The sequence below is a fragment of the Delphinapterus leucas genome, chromosome 10, assembly GCF_059928025.1.
Source record: "Delphinapterus leucas isolate spDelLeu-1000000601 "Yukka" chromosome 10, BTC_Dleu_Yukka2, whole genome shotgun sequence".
NCBI lineage: Eukaryota > Metazoa > Chordata > Mammalia > Artiodactyla > Monodontidae > Delphinapterus > Delphinapterus leucas.
In genome coordinates this window covers 43322956-43342954 of record NC_143138.1, presented here as the reverse complement: position 1 = coordinate 43342954, position 19999 = coordinate 43322956, and the positions used below count along the sequence as shown (strand labels likewise).

The 19999-nt window shown below is 34.6% G+C and overlaps 1 protein-coding gene across 1 annotated transcript in view; it reads left to right on the top strand.

Annotated features, from left to right (window-relative positions):
* Positions 1-19999, top strand: part of BMP5 (bone morphogenetic protein 5) — a 117878-nt gene that overhangs the window by 67101 nt on the left and 30778 nt on the right. Inside the window, exon 3 of the mRNA XM_022581537.3 lies at positions 13367-13515. Coding sequence (XP_022437245.1) covers positions 13367-13515 — 149 coding nt within the window. The remainder of the gene's footprint in view (positions 1-13366; positions 13516-19999) is intronic.

Genomic DNA, 19999 nt, shown 5'->3' with positions numbered 1-19999 from the left:
TAGTTGATTTACAATGTTGTGTTAGTTTCAGGTATAATGCAAAGTGGTTCAGTTATACATATGTGTATATACATATATATTTTTTTCTTCTACATTCTCTTCCTTTATAGGTTATTACAAGATATTGACTACAGTTCCCTGTGCTATGCAATAGGTCCTTGTTGGTTATCTATTTTATATATAGTAGTGTGTAATAGTGTTTTGAATTAAACTAAGAAACAATTGAAAAGTCAGTGCAGACTGTACTCTTTAATGCAATGCATTTGACAATGCAAACGTGTGTGTGTGTGTGTGTGTGTGTATAATTTCACATATTTAAAGCTCACTTCCCATAACATATCATCTAGGAGTTTCAAGGTGGGGATCCTTGAAGTAAGTTAGACTGATGTTTTATAGATATGTTTTATATTCAAGACGCTCTCTGGTCTGTTAACCATCTCATCTAGAAATCCTTTGACAATGTTATGTGATCAAATATGAAAGAGACAGACCCATGATGTCATCTCTTTTCACACTTATTTATCTTAGCAAGACCTAAAACTCTTAAAATTATATGTTTTATTCCTACTATCTCCCACCTCCCTGTTTATCCCTACTCATATGTCAATGCGTGCCATTTAAAAGTGTTCTGATATTATCCAAATCTTTATTTTTCTTCGTAAAAACTTAATACACATCGTTACACTCATTTAATCTTTTCACGTGAAGCTGACAGCCCCAAATTCTGTATAGAAGGCATTTCTCTTCAGTCACCCCTCACATATCTGGCATTATTGGGAAATGAGGTTTCCACATGATTGAATTTTCCAGATAATTCAGCGGAGTTGGACATGCTTTTCCTGAGCAACTTACATGTGGCCAGCACAGGGTACACAAGGAGAGTAAATAAGATCCTTACAGTTCATAGCCTGAGGCAGGGGTTGGGATTAGCTTGCCACACACAGGCTTTAATAACTATAATGCAATGCGCTAAGCAGTATGATGTAAGTATGTACTACGTGTTGTACAAATGAATACAAAATACAAATGAAGGGGAAATTAATTCTTCACATGGAAGGGTGAGGGCCCTTGGGGAAAGCCACTAGGAGGAGTTCACCCTTGAGTTGGGCCTTTGAAGATGAGAAAGAATTTTTTTTTAAGTCTATTTCTTTGACTTTTTAAAATTGAAGTATAGTTGATTTAAAATGTGGTGTTAATTTCTGCTGTACAGCAAAGTGACTCAGTTTTACATAAATATATATATATATGTATACACACACATATTCTTCTCCATATCCTTTTCCATTATGGTTTATCATGGGATATTGAATATAGTTCACTGTGCTATACAGTAGGACCTTGTTGTTTATCCATCCTATATATGATAGTTTGCATCTGCTAACCCCAAACTCCCAGTCCTTCCCTCCCCTACCCCTCCTCAACCTTGGCCACCACAAGTCTATTCTCTATGACTTGAGTCTGTTTCTGTTTCATAGATTGGTTCATCTGTGTCATATTTTAGATTCTACACAAAAGTGATATCATATGGTATTTGTCTTTCTCTTTCTGACTTACTTCACTTAGTATGATATTCCCTAGTTTCATCCATATAGCTGCAAGTGGCATTATGTTGTTCTTTTTTATGGCTGAGTAATATTCCATTGTATATATGTACCACATCTTCTTTATCCAGTCATCTGTCAGTGGACATTTAGGTTGTTTCCATGTCTTGGTTATTGTGAATAGTGCTGCTATATGAACATAGGTACACATGTATCTTTTTGAATTATAGTTTTATCTGGATATATGCTCAGGAGTGGAGAATATTGTAAATCTATTTTTACTTTTATGAGGAACTTCCATATTGCTTTCCACAGTGGCTGCACCAAGGTACATTCCCACCAACAGTGTAGGAGAACTTTCTATAATGACAGAGAGAGAAAGAGAGGTAGAGACAGAGAGGCACCTAGGAGAAATATTCCTAAGCATTAAAATGTTTAAATGCGTAAAGAATTAAATAGTGAGAACAATGCTAGTAGTCCTACTACTAAGAAAAGCAGTCAGCACTTGCCCATTTAATGGGCACTCACCATGCATCTGGCACCGTGCTAAGTGCTTTCCTTGAATTAATTTTTTTCACAATATATACATTTATATATTCCCAAAAGAAAATATGCTGTGTAGAATTCAACCTTTTCCTAATGTTCTGCTATGAATATCAATTTCTGTGCTCCACTGCGAAAATATTTTAAGCCAGCCTGCTAGCTGTCATTTGTCATCTTCCCTGCTTGGATATATTTAGTTGAGCTGTCATCATTCAAGTCCACAGTCAGTTTCACATTGACATCATTTCCCCCCTCCTGCTTCTCTAAGATTTTTGATTCTTCTGTGGACATACTTCAGGATACACATTGACAATTTCCACCCAGGGAGATTTCGTGAGCTCTTGAGAGCCGCATAACTAACACTCAGACGGTCAGTGCCGACTGCTCTAGGTGTATAGGACAGCACACAAGCATGGCTTGTGTTTCTGCAGTGTGCAGGGATCAAGCTCTAGTTCAAGTTCTCAGCTGAGGGGATTCAGCCCCCAGGAGACATGTAGCAATGTCTGGAGGCATTTTTGGTTGTCCCAGTTGGCGAGGGTGGAGGGATGAAGGGCTACTGGCACCCAGTGGGTAGGTAGTGGAAGATGCTGCTAAACCTTATGCCATGAACAGGACACACCCCTACCCAATAAAGAATGATCTGGTCCAAATTTTCCCTAGTGCTGAGGTTGAGAAATACTGCTCTAGTTGTAGATTTAAGTTATAAAACTAAATTATGGGAATAATTTATGCCATGAAGTCAATTTTTCCCTGACTATTTCATATTTGGGGTCGTAAGAGTCATAATATGGAAGAGATCTTAGGAACCTGAACTGGGTGTATCACTCATTCATTAGAGGGCATTAAAAGTGGTTGGACTATGTATGTAATAGTCTCACTTCTTTGCTTCTTATTGAGTGAGGGGCTCTCCCGTGTGTGTGTGTGTGTGTGTGTGTGTGTGTGTGTGTGTATTCAGTAGCCCATGTTTAGATCTCTCTGCAAGGGAAAAATATGGAATGATGTAGTGCCAGGAAACCTGCTAACATTATCAGTATCTTGGCAATTTAAAAAATTCCACAGAGTGAAAAGTTATTGAATTTTCATAGTGGGAATTCAACTTGTTTTCCCATTTTTTGCCATTCAATTCCATCTAATATTACTATTTTACCAGCTTGCATATGTGCCTTTTAAATGTAAATACAGCATTGAATTAGATATTCTGAAAATTGGTGTTCTGTGAGATTTACAGAAGCTTGTTATTTCACATTTGTTTTGGGAGAAAAAATAATTGCCATCTGAAAATATCAATCAGCTAACAAAGTCAAATTCTAACACTTTTAAACCTGAAATTGCACATGAGAGAAGATTTTGACATTATAAACCCCAGAGAATATCATTGATTAATTTGCATCCATTGTTAATGTGCTCTGTTTTAGAGCTATATGTCAGGTTTCTCAGATGGTGTGGTGTATTTATGTCAGATACCCAGAGAAAGATGTATGCTTTCTTCTTGGGTGGCCATCATTACATTTCTACTAGGCATGATAAGCTATTCAGAGACAAAAGGAGATGGAAAGAGGTGAAAACGTCTTAATAGTAGAAAGTTTGGGAAAAGTGTAGATATCTCTGTTCTCTGTAAGGTTCATGCCTCATGGAAATAGAAGAGTATTTTAACTTTTGCTCTGAAATGTATCTGTATATCTTCCAGACAACTTCCCAAAGCTTTTCTTGGCAAGATTTAGAGCTTCTTGGTTAGACAGTAGAATGTTTATGCTCCTGGTTAACTGTTTCTTCTCTCTCTCTCTAATGTATATATACATATGTATGCATACATATAATTGAAATCATAAAAATCTAAAGAATATTTCTCTTTCATTATCTTTTGTTGATTACATAAATAATTTTACTTCCTTTTTGAAATGTTTTCAACTTCATTTTTTGTCTCTAATGGAATTTAGGGACAAAGGTTCATTATGGGCTATATGTATCAATAAATGTTACTAAATTTAAAGAAAATGAATGAATCTCTATATCTAAAATTTATAAGTGCCGGTTATTAAAGAACTTTGACAGTAATGATTACATAAATCACTTCTGACCCTAATTTTGTCATGAAGCATAAGATATACAACTTATTATATACATACTTACCTGCCATAAATGTGTTTTGGTAAGAAAACTGCAATTATAGCAATTTGCATAATATTTTTATTTGTGTAGTTTTTTTTATCCCTGCAAGGGATTTATGAGGTAGATTTTATTTTAATCTTCATTTAAAGAATAAACAAGAGCTCAGAAAGATGACTTAAAGGGCATAATAATTTTTTCTATTACTAAGCAAAGCCTAAGTACAGCAAGTCATTGTTGAAATTTAGCAGATACCAATTCCACCTATAATTACAATCTTTTCTTTATAAAGGTAAACTTATAATGAGACTTCTCAGAGGAGCCATGAGTTCTACACTTTCTGCTCAAGTAATAATACACCAATGAGAACTGTTTGTTAACCATATTTAGAAACAAGCAGAAGGATTTATTTGCCACAAGCCTATGAAACAATATCCTTGATAAAATAGATTTTCGCAAAAGATGAATGGGGGTCCCATCCAAGGACTCATCTGATGTATATTAGTTTACCTAATTCCCCATGCTGAGAAGTGATTTCGTCTATAAAGAAGTTTTCACAATACACATGAACTCCAAGGACAGTGTCATAGAGAAGTAATCAAGCACAAGCTTATTTTGGAAGATTTTCTGTGTTGTCCACTCACATTTCTTATTGTGTTGAAATAGTATAAGATGTTCTGTCTTTTAAATATGTATTTAAATGTGTCCTATAAATATTTGATGTTTCTTGTGTTTACTAAAAATCCCTCTATTTGACTCTCCTTCTTCCTACTATTCCACATTATTTCTCTTCTCCATATCTTAGTGGAGTTCATATTATAAAACTTTGCTTTAAATACATCACTTTCTTATCTTTTATTCACCCCTCAACCTACTGCAGTTTGATAACTCCACTCTACTGATTATCCACCAACGTTCTCCTTGCTACCAAATCTTCTAGACACTTTTTTGTTCTTCCCATTCTTCTCAGTATTTGATATTGCTGACCACCTCCTATTTAATATGAAATATTTAATCTGTGAAAACTAGGGGAGTGTATTAGTTTCCTAGAGCTGCTGTAACAAATTACCACAAACTTGGATGGCTTAATACAACAGAAATTTATTCTCTCACACTTCTGGAGATTAGAAGTCCAAAATCAAAGCTTTGTTAAGACAATACTCCTTCCAAAACCTCTAGGGGAAGATTGTTTTTGGCTTCTTCCAGCTTCTGGTAGCTCCAAATATTCCTTGGCTTGGGTCAACATAAGTTCCATCTCTGCCTTTGTCCTCATATGGCTGTCTTCCTTCTGTGTCTCTTCTCCTTTTCTTATAAGGGCAGCAGTCATTCTGGATTAAGACCCATGCTAATGACCTCATCTTAATTTGACTACATGGTCACTCCTTGGCTCCATGTCTACCACCTTGTTTTAGGCTGGTAGCTCAGCTCAACCTTTCAGTACTCCAATCCAAAAACCAATTATCTTTCAGTGTAAAGAGGACATTTAAAGGATGGTTTGGGACTAAAAAGGGAGCTACAGTGATATAAGAGAAAGTGTTCTGAAAATGGAATATAGAAACCTGGGTTCTGGTCTTCCAACTGGGTGAGTGACCATGGGAAATAATTTGATTTCTCTTTAAGTTTTCTCATCAATCAAATAACAGTTTGGCACATAATTTATATCCCACTTAATTCTAGCATTCAGTGATTTATTTTGTTCACTTTCAGAGGTAGACTCCCAGGCTAGCTGACTTCACATCAGACATTCCTGGTTATAATTTTTATTTGGGGCTTATAATGAGAATACTTCATTAATTCTGTTATTCAGCTACATAGAAAGTAGAAGGAGTTAACATTTCAAGCATCCAAAACCACATAGTATGTTACTAAGCATGTTTGTGTACCTGATTATAAGAAGGATCATGAAGAAGAATATGATATGATCGTATAAAAGTATTTGGTTTACTCAAAGATCAAAGAAATTAGAGGAGGAAATTGAATATTTATATAATTGGATGTGTTTATAGACATAGATATATAATGAATATGATAGTAGCAGTTAAATAGTAAAAAGATATAATCGTCTATTAATATAATTATTTTTACATATTTTAATCACATTATATAAAATTTCATTAATGTAGTCATATTCCTTGTTTCACTTTGATTGAAAATATATGTGTAGAGACTTCTTTTGTTTGTTTTCTTTGCGGTACGTGGGCCTCTCACTGCTGTGGCCTCTCCCGTTGCGGAGCACAGGCTCCGGTCGCGCAGGCTCAGCGGCCATGGCTCACGGGCTCAGCCGCTCTGCGGCATGTGGGATCTTCCCGGACTGGGGCACGAAGCCACGTGCCCTGCATTGGCAGGCGGACTCTCAACCACTGCACCACCAGGGAAGCCCTATGTAAAGACTTTTTTCAAACTTTTCACATGCACGTTTGACATCATCACTATAGCCATATTTTGAATCATATATCACGATATTACAAAGTTCATTGTCTTCAGATTCATCTATGTTGTTATAAAAGTAGCATTTTTTTGAGTCTGTGTATAATGCTGTCATCAGATATATTATGTTAACAAAAGCACTAATTCACACAATTTTGTTGTTGTTAGTTCGTTTTTAAGCATTTTTTATTGAAGCATAATTGACATATAACTTTATATTAGTTTCAGGTATACAATATAATGATCCAATATCTGCATATATTGCAAAATGATCACTGCAGTTAACTTCCGTCACCATACCTAGTTAGAAATTTTCTTTCTTGTAATTAGAACTTTAAAGACCTACTCTCTCAGCAACTTTCAAAATATGTAATACAGTATTATTAACTATAGACATTTACCATGCTGTACATTACAGTCCCATGACTTATTTATTTTATAACTGGAAGTTTACACCTCTGGACCTATTTCACCCATTTCTTTCACTCCCACTCCCTGCCTCTGGTAACCACTAATCTATGTGCTTGGGCTTTGTTTGTTTGTTGTTTTTGTTTTGTTTTGTTTTAGATTCCACATATAAGTGATAGTGTTTGTCTTTCTCCATCCGGCTTATTTCAATTATTATAATGCCTCAAGGTCCACTCATGTCACAAATGGCAAGATTTCATTCTTTTTATGGCAAAATAATATTCCATTGTGTGTGTGTGTGTGTGTATATATATATATATATATATGCCACATTTTCTGTACCCATTCATCTGTTGATGGACACAGGTAGTCTCCATATCTTGGCTATTGTAAATAATATTGCAATGAACATGGGGATGTGTATATCTTTTTGAGTTAGTGTTTTCATTTTCTTCAATAAATAACCAGAATTACTGGCCCAAATGATAGTTGTTTTTTTTTTCAATTTTTTGAGGTGCCTCCATACAGTTTTCTGTAGTGACTGCACCAACTTCCATTCCCACCAACAGTGCACAAGTGTTCCTTTTCCTCTACATACTCACCAACACCTGTTATTTCTTGTCTTTTTAATACATAATAGTCATTCTAACAGGTATGAAGTTATATCTCATTGTGGTTTTGATTTGCATTTCCCTGATGATTAGTGATGTTCAGCATCTTTTCATGTACTTGTCCATCTGTATGTCTTTGCCCATTTTTAAATAGATTTTTTTTTTTTTGCTATTGAGTTGTATAAGTTCTTTATATATTTTGGATAATAACTCCTTATCAGATATATGATTTGCAAATATTTTCTCCCATTCCACAGGTTGCCTTTTCATTTTGTTGATGGTTTCCTTTGCTGTGCAAAAGCTTTTTAATTTGATGTTGCTCCACTTGTTTATTTTTGCTTTTGTCACTTTTGCTTTTGGTGTCAGAGCCAAAAAAAAATCATTGCAAAGACCAATATCAAGGAGCTTACTGGCTATGTTTTCTTCTAGGAGTTTTATGGTTTTACATTCAAATCTTTAATTCATTTTAAGTTAAGGTTGTGTATGGTGTAAGATAACAGTCCTGTTTCATTCTTTTGCATGTGGCTGTCCAGTTTTCACAACACTTTGTTGAAGAGACTACCTTTCCACGTTGTATATTCTTGGTTCTTTCATTGTAAATTAATTAACCCATATATGTGGGTTTATTTCTTGGCTCTTTATACTGCCCCATTGATCTATGTGTCTGTTTCTGTGCCAATATCGAATTCTTTTGATTAGTATAACTTTGTAAGTGTGATGCCTCTAGTTTTGTTCTTCTTTCTCCAGGTTGCTTTGGTTATTCGGGGTCTTTGTGGTTCTGTACAAATTTTAGGATTGTATGTTCTATTTCTGGGAAAAATGTCTGACATCCTAGGTAAAGATTCAACTATAATTTCCTCTCTTCCAGATAGATCTTCAGATTATATTACATTTGGTCTTCACAAAATCTCTTAAGGCAGTGATTATCATACTATCTTTTAGGCATGGGGAAACAGAGGCTGAGGAATTCCTTTATTGTTCAAGCTTTGTCTGGTCCCCAAATTCTAGTTTATTTTGTTACAATACACTTTATTTCTTCCAGTGTCATAGTCTTAGATATGTAAGACTCTTTATTTTTAAAAGAGTGGTAAGAATTATGATAACTCAAATTTTGCTAAATGTGGCTCCTGCTGCTCAGTCTTTAGTGAAGTTCCTACCCTTTTGGTATTTTGAGGCTTCCAAGGCATGTATACAAAACCCTTTCCTCTCTCAGTAAAATAAAAAGCACCCTTGCAAAGCAGTATCTTCAACCCTACCAATTTCCCATGAAAACACATGTTTAAACCTCTGGTCATGATTGAAGTAAGATATGCTCACATGTATTTGTATTGAATTCTAACTGTGTCTACATATCTACATATTATTTTTTGCCTGTGATCAATTGTATTCAGTATATCTATATATTTCATATCCAATAAATCTGAGTGATGCAAATCCTTTATCTGTTCAATATGACTCTGTACTTAACAACTGCTTGATAGCTTCATTTAACTGTATGAGAAATTATTATGCTGATCTGTATCATACTCAAGACAAAGGTTCAAATTCTATCTGAAAAAGAAAAATACAAATTTTCATCATTATGAGTTATTTTGATCAATATAAATTGACTTTCACGTATTAGTCTTTGAAAACATTTCAATGTGGACAATTGCTATAATATCTATAAACACAGAATGTTCACATCCAGGATTATTCTTGCCTTTAAAAAAATATTTTAAAATAGTATTATGGGTTGAACCATGTTCCTCTCTCTCCCCTATCCATATATTGAAGTCCTGGCCTCCAGTATCTCAGAATGTGATCTTATTTGGAAACAGACTCTTTAGTGAGGTAACGCAATTAAAATGAGGGTGAGTATTAATCCAATATGACTGGTGTCATTATAAAAATGGAAAATTTGGATGCAATGATGTATACACATAGGGAAAGTGATATGAAGATGCAGGGAGGAAACAGCCATCTACAAGCCAACGAGATTCTTCCCTCACAGCCCTCAACAGAACCAACCCTGCCAACACCTTGAGTTTGGACATCCAGCCTCCAGAACTGTGAGACAATAAATTTCTACTGTTTCAGCCACTCAGGCTCCGGTACTTTGTTATGGCAGCCTTAGGATACTAAAACAGTAACATTCTGAAATGCTTGCATACGTCCATGTAGGTGGACTTTATTTCCTTTACTAGAATGCAGATTTTAATTTTAGTTTCATTACTGTAATTGTACATCACATAAAATAATTATATTATGGATTTATTTCTGCTACAAATGAATATATTTTTCTACATATATATTTTCTTTGTACTGCATTCCTTTTAAATGCATTAATATTTAAAATTTTCTTTTATTAGACATAAGAATTTCTTAAAAAATGGTAAAAGTGTTAAGGCAAGGCAACTTTAACAAGTTTATTTTATACTGCTTATAGGATATATTTAGTATATTCTGCTACTTCCAGGGAGATAAGTGCTCTTCTTTAGTGGAATAATTTTATACTTCCAAAGAAATCATGTCTCGATTTCTACAGAATGGGTAGGAATTTATTTTTAAGATGCTGTTATGAAAGTTGCTACATGAATGAAAATTACAAAATTATTACCATTGTGCTTATTAAAAATAGACTTGAGGACTTCCCTGGTGGCACAGTGGTTAAGAATCCACCTGTCAATGCAGGGGACATGGGTTCAATCCCTGGTCTGGGAAAATTCCACATACTATAGAGTAACTAAGCCCGTGAGCCACAACTACTGAGCCTGCACTCTAGAGGTCATGAGCCATAAACCCATGTGCCAAAACTACTGAAGCCTGCAGGCCCGAGAGCCCACGTGCTGCAACTACTGAGCCCGTGTGCTGCAACTACTGAAGCCCGTGTGCCTAGAGCCCGTGCTCCACAAGAGAAGCCACTGCAATGAGAAGCCACGCACCTTGACGAAGAGTAGACCCTGTTCGTCCCAACTAGAGAAAGCCCGCACACAGCAACAAAAACCCAACACAGCCAAAAAATAAATTAAAAAAAAAATAAATAAATAAACAGACTTGACTCTCCTAAAGCATATTCTCTTGTCTGTAGGTAGTGCAGAAGAGCTCTTTACACAAATGGAAAGAGGAGAAATTAAAGAATAGAAGTTAACAGTCAAAAATAAAACAGTTTTGCTCAAGAACAGGAATCCATGAAGCTTATGAAGACAACTGATCATTCATAACTTTTCAGAGGTGAACTAGAAATATATGGATTTTTTCAAATCATACTCTTGGCCTAGGTTTATCTTCCAATGAATTAGATTTGCATCACTGAAATTCAGGTATTTAGGGTTTGCTTGGGTCTGTTGGCTGATGCTTTTTCTAAATATATTCATTAAAACTGAAACTATTTTCCTCATAGACATGCTTAACAGTGTTGAGACTTGGATATGAATAGTTAGAGAAATTTTTTTTCTGGAAAAGTAGCACAATTTAAAAATAATAGAAAACACACCTAAATAACTACATAAAGATATTTGTTAACTAGTTGAAATTGCTCTCAGAATTTACCTCTTTGTTCTTTTTTGTTTTTCAAATGTTTATTTATATCACACCAAGGGATGGCATTTTTTGCTTTGCAGAGTTTATTAGAACATCTTTACCATATTTCAAATGAAAGCAGGCTTTGAAAGCAGGGTAACACTTGTGTATTTTCCAAGCTACAAGGTGAATCTTTCTTCTGTTTAAGAAGCTGATAACGTGATTAAGTTACTTCCAAGATTACAGTCTCAAAGACATTTTTTAAATATTTCAAAAATTTAAGAATAATCCATATTTTCTTAGATTCTGTTTATTTGGTAGGTTTTCCAATTTAGGAGGAAAAGGGAGAATTTGATTTACATTCCACACACTGTGAAAATAATGGGTCCTTAAAATTCAAGTGGAATCAATTAATCTTTTCATTGAATTGTAGTATATGCCTGTCGTATGTCTGCGGTGACTCAAACTGATTCCTGTATTGGATGTGAAAAAGTGTCTGTAACCCTCCTTTGGTAATCACTATGATTAAAATTGTGAAGGAGAATTAAAGCTGCATATTTGGGTGTACGGTAGCTGGACAATATAATTGATCATAAAACATTAATTTTAAGTTCTCTAGGTTAATGGAAGAATGGTATAAATCAAGTTTAATTAAAGAAATGGAGAGGTACCTTCTAAAATATTGACTGAGATTCTTTACTTCTGCTATAGTTCAGTTTTCAATTATAGATTTTTTTCTAAGAAAATAATAAATATGCATGATTTGATTTTATCCAAAATTAGTTTTTTACATTTTGTAATCCACATTTAAAGTGACTTCTAAGATACAGATAGATGGAAAATACAGTAGAGTAGTATTTAACGTAGCTTATTATGACATAGCTCTGATCTTCCTCATATGAATAATATGCTGTCAGATTCAGCACAATCATAAAATGCATAATAGTGTATTTCTATTCTACTTTGATGGAGTTCCATTGTTTTTACCATCAACCTATCTGAGCCTTAATTTCATCAATATAAAAATCTATTGTAAAGATTAAATGTCACATAGAGAACAGGCCTGTGGTTGCCAAGGGAGAGGGGTGTGGGGGGGGAATGGATTGGGAGTTTGGGATTAGCAGATGCAAACTATTATATATAGAATGGATAAACAACAAAGTCCTACTGTATAGCACAGGGAACTATATTCAATATCCTGTGATAAACTATAATGGAAAAGAATATGAAAAAGGATGTGTATACATATATGTATAACTGAATCATGTTTTTGTACAGCAGAAATTAACACAACACTGTAAATCAACTATACTTCAATAAAACAAATTAAAATAACGACTAAACATCAAAAAGATGTAGCACTTAGCTCAGAAGCTGCCTGTAGTAAGGATATAAAATAATTCATTATAGTTTGACAAATACTCATACATTTGTAAATTTAATACTAAAGTTAAGATTGATAAATGTTAATAACAGTAACACTGTGGAGATTATCCTAAAACATACAAGTTTATATGCATAGGTACTACTGTCCCCAGGGGACTTGTGCACAAAGAAAGTGTTAAAGTGAGTCAGGGAAGAGCCATAGCTCAATCTACGGGATTTCTCCCTTAATCCAATGGTATACTTGGTGGCCCTCTCTTGGCCTCTGGGATCCATAAAATAATTAATTATATAATAAAAATAGAAAATGAAATAAAAATATATGTAATAAAAATGGAAAAAAGTATAATGAAAGTGGTAAACAAAAGGAAAACTCCCTCTAAAACAGAGGCTTGCATCACAGCCTGTCTGCCCTCCATCTCCTTGGAGAATCCACATCCGTCCAGACTGGAGCAGCTACTTTCACTTCTGTCTCTATTCAGTTTAACCCTTGCTTGTGTACTTGCCAGTGTACTGCTACTTATAGGTAATGGTTTAGGAAAACACTGATTATCAGGGACCAAACCAAGACCACTAAGTCCCTTTGTAAAGGAAACTTGACAGTGAAGAGCAGGCAAATGGAAATTACTGTCAGATATTCTAATCTGCACCAGGTTTGGGCTGAGATTCCAGCAATAAAAGGTTCTGTATCTTATTACTCATCACTTGAGTCCTTTGCTCCTCTTATCCTTTAATGAACTCCTGTTATTGTAAGAATGCTTTTGTAGTGTTTTCACTTAAGTGTAGGAAATGATGATCTTCATTCAAACCTGTAACTCTTTTTTGCTGTTCTCTTTCTTCTTTTAGGGATGCAGATCTGTTCTTGTTAGACACAAGAAAGGCCCAAGCTCTAGATGTGGGTTGGCTTGTCTTTGATATCACTGTGACCAGCAATCATTGGGTGATTAATCCACAGAACAATTTGGGCTTACAACTCTGTGCAGAAACAGGAGATGGTAAGCACTGAATTTCATAAATTTGGGGGAGTTCTGGTTTGGACAAATTGAGAGTTACAGCTTTTTGTGGGATTTAACCAATGGATATTTTATACACACAATGTGCAAGGTGGTGCATTCTATAAGATAGGGCAATATATTGATTAGTTAACTTATTTATAAACACATTACCGAACACACGTTTATTGTCAGGCTCTGCAGTGGGTGTGGGGGGTAAAGAATTAAGTTCTGTTCCTGCTCTTGCAGTTTTTAGTCTTGTGTTGAAGACATGTATGCAAACAAGTAGAACTACTGTGATATAACAATACCGAAAGAAAGCGATGTATAAAATGCTATGGATCTATGTTGTGATTTTGTGGTGGTTACACAACTATATAATCTGTAAAAATGTATAGAGCTGTACACTAAAGAAGAATGGATATTACCATATTCAAAGTATGTCTCAAAAACCTAACTTATAAAAAGAAATATATATCAAAACAGATGATAGGGAAACAGACAAAGGACCTACCATAATACAGAGGAGGATGGGGATGGAACAAAAGAGTCATAAAAAACTGCAGAAAATGATACTGAGTTAGGTCTTAACATATTATAATATTTGGTCAAAGACAACAGCTCCAGAATCACTTCTGGGAGGGGTCTGTTGACTGAAAAAAAAAAAAAAAAAGCGCAACCTAAAAGCTGAGAGTTTTGTTTTACTTGGTGGACAAAACTGGGGACTTAAGCCCAGGACACAGCCTCTCAGATAGCTCTAAAGGAGAGCTCCAAAGAGGTAGGGGAGGAGCCAGGATATACAGGAGTTTTTACAACAAAGACCAGGTAGTCAGAACATCAAAAGATTATTGTTAATTAAAGAAAACCAGGCATCTCAAGTTAAGAAATTTATATATGGGAAGATGCAAGAGTCTGAAATCATTCCTTTGATATGCATCTCAGCTGTCTGGGGTCAGTATCATGTGCTTTCTCATCCTGAGTCTCCTCAGGGTGCACCATCAGGGGGCAGCTGCAGTGGCTGATGGTTTGATGGTGGGCATCCTGTTTCCACTCCAACTTCCCTCAGGGCTCACCATTGGGGTGGCTGCAGCTTGTTGGCTGCAACATCCTTTGTTTACTGATATGGCAGGTGTCACTCTTAGTCCACAGGTCTATAGGAAATCTTTTTTGAGAGGCTCCAGATGTTATTCTTATGCTCAGAAATGCTCACCGAGTAGCGATGTGCTGTGTGCTTGGCTTGATGCTGGAGATAAAATAGTGAGCAAGTACAGAGATGGCTTCACGAGGCTTGCAGTTGAGTGAGGCATGAGGTAGTCAGCACATAATATTATTGAATGCACTTCGCTACACACTAAGAGTCCAATGGACTCTGAGTGTAGAACAGTGAGAAAATTCGAGCTACAGTCTTTTAAAGATGAGGAAGCTGTATCTAGGGGAAGAAATTGGAGGGCCCTATACTATTTAGTTCTAACTTGCTTTCAAGTCATCCTTTTCTCTCTGAGAACTACTTTATATTTTGTTTATCCTTTTCCTTTGATTGATTTCTCTTATATTTTAGGGGTAATTTTACTTTAAATGACATATTATTTATGTGATTTTTTGGAGCCTAAAATAAACTAACATTTCACTTCTTTCAAAGGTTTCCAAATTCTCTTTTTAAAAGTTAGGTTTGAGATACACAGCCTTTTGTTGCTCTTATTTGGTTCTTTAATATTGTCTGATATGAAAATATTAAAATGATTAAATATGCTAGACAAGCTGGCCTTTTGTATTTAAGCCAGAGCAGACAGATCACTTTTTATTTGCAACAATGGAATCTGAATATGCTTACTTCTCAGCAAAAGTAATTGGAAGTCGTGAAAAAATGAAACTCAGGAAAGTCTCCTTTCAAATTCATTTGTTGACTATTATTCATTTATTCATTTGTTTGACATAAAATCTTCGAGTGTCTATTCATGCAAGACAAAGTGTTAAGGAGACAATGACCTGGGAGACAGACAAATATAGCTACTTAAGGAAGACTAAAGTGCCCTAAATCCTAAAAATAGTGATATAATCAAGACGCTATAGGAAACGTAAGGAGATGGTTAAGTCCAAATGGAGCCAAAGAACTGTGGTCCAGGTAACTTCTGGGCTAGGTCAGCTGGGTAAGATTTCAAGAAATGAAGATGAGGAGGGAGAGGGTGTGGTGGTGAGAAAGGAGGAGAGAGGTAGTTCCTGGATGAGGAAACAATGTGAGTAAATACATAGAACGGCAAAAAGGCATGGTGTTGTCTAGAACATTCAGCAGTCCAGATTTGGCTAGAACAGCTTTCATGTATAAATATGATTGCAGACGCTATTAGGAAAGTGATTTGGAGACAAATCATGGAAGGCACATGACATCTAATTTATGTGTATATTCTTGTAACTTGACCACTGGTCATTAAAGAACTAGACTTGCTGCTTTAATCAATCAGAGTAACACTTTCATGATTACATATTTGAATGAATATCCATTTCATAAGGTCATAGATGTGTATTTCTGGTTCACAATGGGACCCTTGGTACTTGGTACCGTGCAGGTTGTAGGTATTAAAAACATGTTTTGAATGATTGTTGAATGAGTTTGTGACTTAAAAGGCTCTTATGGACCACCTGTCATTGAACATGTTACTCCTTTTTTTTTTTTTTTAATTGATAGTGGATTTACAATGTTGTGTTAGTTTCTGGTGTTCAGTAAAGTGATTCAGTTATATATATATATACTTTTTCATATTCTTTTCCATTATGGTTTATTACAGGATATAGAATATAGTTCCCTGTGCTATACAGCAGGATCTTGTTGTTTATCTATTTTACATATATGAACATGTTACCTTTTTTTTTTTTTTTTTTTGCGGTACGCGGGCCTCTCACTGTTGTGGCCTCTCCCGTTGCGGAGCACAGGCTCCGGACACGCAGGCTCAGCGGCCATGGCTCACGGGCCCAGCCGCTCAGCGGCATGTGGGATCCTCCCGCACCAGGGCACGAACCCGTGTCCCCTGCATCAGCAGGCAGACTCTCAACCACTGCGCCACCAGGGAAGCCCGAACATGTTACTCTTAAGAAGACATTCCAAACTGTAAATTGGGGTGATTATTAACCAAACCAATTTGGTGTAACACTGAATTTTACACCACAAACCACGGTACAGATTAAAATCGTTTCAATCATAAGGTGAGGAGAAAGTCAGTGATATAAGTTATTAAATTTTGTTTATCTTACTTCCACAAAGAAAAAATAGCTAAGAGATCTAAATATATTTTGGAAATCAAAAGACTGTTGAAATCAAAAGTAGCATCATGATTCCTCAGAGGACCTGTGGAAAGTACGTCAGTTTGTAAAATATTCTCTTTAGAAATTTGATAAGTGAACTGCCATGGATTTGGCAGGAGAGTTTAAGGATAGTCTATTGATTTTTTTTCATGCAGAATAGATAATTTTCTGAGTTCCAAACGTCTGTTTCAGCTAAATAAAGCAAACATATGAGCAAGCAAATGGAAAGGAAACATTGCTGTTTCTTAACGGCAAAATCTAGAAATTCCATACAAGTGGTTGTATCCACTTGTGCTAAATCAGTTTCAGAATTTTCTAACACTCCCTCATGGTGGTTAATAACCCTCTATGATAAAATAGGTACTCTTTTTTTAGCAGCAAATGAGTAGATTTAGTCTGTCTTATAATTTAAGATGTTCAGTTCCCTAAATTATAAACATATATTAATTACCTGGCTTGTTAGATCCTTATTAAAATTGTTAATAAAACTACAGTAATTAGTATCATATCTCTATATATATTTATATCCTATATATATATGTCCTATATATATGTCCTATATATATATATATATATATATACATACACAGAGTTTATTACCCAGATAGCAATTTAATCTAGCTTTTAAGACTTGGGTTTTCTCCCCAAACAGTGTAATTTTCCATTGTTTGATGCTTTATATAGTTTAAACCTTCCAAGTAAATTAATTCATTTTTTTCAAATTTGGGTTTATAGAATAATTTAGAGATGGAAAAACAAAGATAGTATTTTTGGGATCATTAGAATGTCTTTTTAAAAACCCTATGTTTTCAGACATTTTAGGTTTGGCAATACTCAGAGTAAATTTTGCCAATGACTTTTTCCTTTCTATTCAAACCCACTTATATGTCAAGGAAAATTCAATCCGTATGTTTCTGATTCATTTGTATTCAAGTCATCAAAATGTTGTTTTGTCAGAGTATTGTTCAATGTCCAAGAAACAGTATAAAGTTCTTTTTTAATAAGACTCTAAAATCCATTTTTCTTTGGACAAAGTTGTGGCGTAATTTCCAAGCGTATCAAGGTAAAAATTCAGATTTAAAATCAGAGATTTCAAAGTTTCACTAAATTTTGTAGCCAAATCAAGGAAGAAAAAAAGATTTCAGAGGTATGAAACTATCAAATTAAATTCATTATCATTAATGCTTAAATATAATATAAAGAAATTTATAGTTATTGTTATAACTTAGAGTTTAAGGTTTTGATACTTAATTTAAATAAAGAGAATAAAGAAATAGAATTGATCCCTCCATTCTGGAAATATAAATTCTAAGAAGAAATCGTTAGGAAAACTAGATTCAAATCTTGGCTCTGACAAAATACTTTACATTTTAGCCATAGCCTTAATTAAATGAGTGTAATGGTAATTACCTTCCAAGGACAGTGTGAGACTATATTAAGCAATAGTACCCGGAACATGGTGAGACAGGAATAAAGGTGTTTGAGTTGAACTGAAAAAGAAAATGCATAGAGACTTAACTCTACATGGTACTCCTTAAATTAGGATCAATTCTTTCATTGTGGAGATTTTACAGATGATTTAATAAGACTTTAGATAAATTCACAAATGATAGTCCACTGGAGAGAGGTAAGATTGTTGATATATGTTCTTAAATCTTGAGTTGGAAGCATAGTGTATAGTTACGTTATTAAGCGCAAGTCTAATAATTTTGGTTGATGAAATGATTATTGGTAGGAAGCTTTTAAATACCTCTGATCTAGGGTATGAAGCCAACAGAAATGAACATTCAGAGATATGTGTCATGATCAATTGATTGCTTATATTGGCTAGGTCTTCATAGGCACTGGAGAATATCAAATTATTAGTACTTAATATGGTAGTTTTCTTGAGGCCCAACAATTTTATTCTTATAAAAAAGTGACATGATTATTTTTGAGATAACTAACTGCATCAATGAATATAAGGGTAACGACCCTTGTTTTAGGGTAATATATGAGGATAATTGATTAAAGGCTGGCGTACATAACTATCAGAAAAAATTTTCAGCCCAGAGATGCCTCAGTGTAAATTACTATCATTTGGCTTCATAAACGTATTAGCAAACATTACACATCAACATGGCTTCTTACAAGCAGTAGTTTAATGCTCATAGGAAACATGGTTAAAAAACATTGATCGTCTTTTTTAAAGTGTGGGACCCAAGAACTCCTAATATATGTTGTGCTAACTTTTTTAGCAAATTGCATAAAATCCCCACTACATAAGTGATATTTCCCATAAAAAAAATCAGAAAATGAAGATACTCTATGAATTGATTGGAAACACATCATAGAAGACCTCTTTGAAAGTCAAGGAAACAAACCATTGTAATTATTGCCTCCTCAGGATATAGCCCATGTTGGTTAGCAGCTATATTTCCCAGACATTGTAAAGGGGTAAAGTTATAGCTTTTTATTATTTTTTTGCTTGTTAGTACACAAAAGTTTTCTCTCTTCCATTTTTAGAAATTATATATGTACATAAATATATTGATATTTCAGAGCTTTTCTAAAAGCACCAACAATTTCATCCTCTTTTATTTCCACCAACATTATTATTCAAATTATAAAAAGGGTCTTAACTTCAGTTATCAGTACAATTAAACTGAAAGTGAGTATTTTAAAACTTTTATTACCCAGGATTTTGCCATGTTCTCTACCCTTCCACTTGGAATTTTGGGGCTCCTTCTTGCAAATTGACAACTGCCACACCTACATTAATAAGAAATGGGATTAGGTTTTCTTTTTCTACAACCTTGAACTGTTGCTTATTTCTATTGTTCCTTATTATGTGAAGAGTAGTTTAAAGCACTGATAAAATTTTTCTCCAAAATTGCAATATGCTGTGGTATCTTCTAAATATGCTGTCTTAACTCAGATTTTTCAAAAATTCCATGACATCTTTCGAATTACAGAATATATACTCCTAATTAGAAAAATCTAGTTTATAATCTAAAGTCCTCATGTCATTATATATTAAATTAATATGTGAGTTACTAACTTGATATTCTTTTACTTTTATTAAATGTGAGCATCTGTCTGAGAGAGATGAGGAGTTCTTAATGTGATATCTACTTAAATTTAGTAAGTCCTGGAATCTGCTGCTTTTCAATGCAAGTATCTGATTAAATAAGTTTGCTGTGTTATCCTC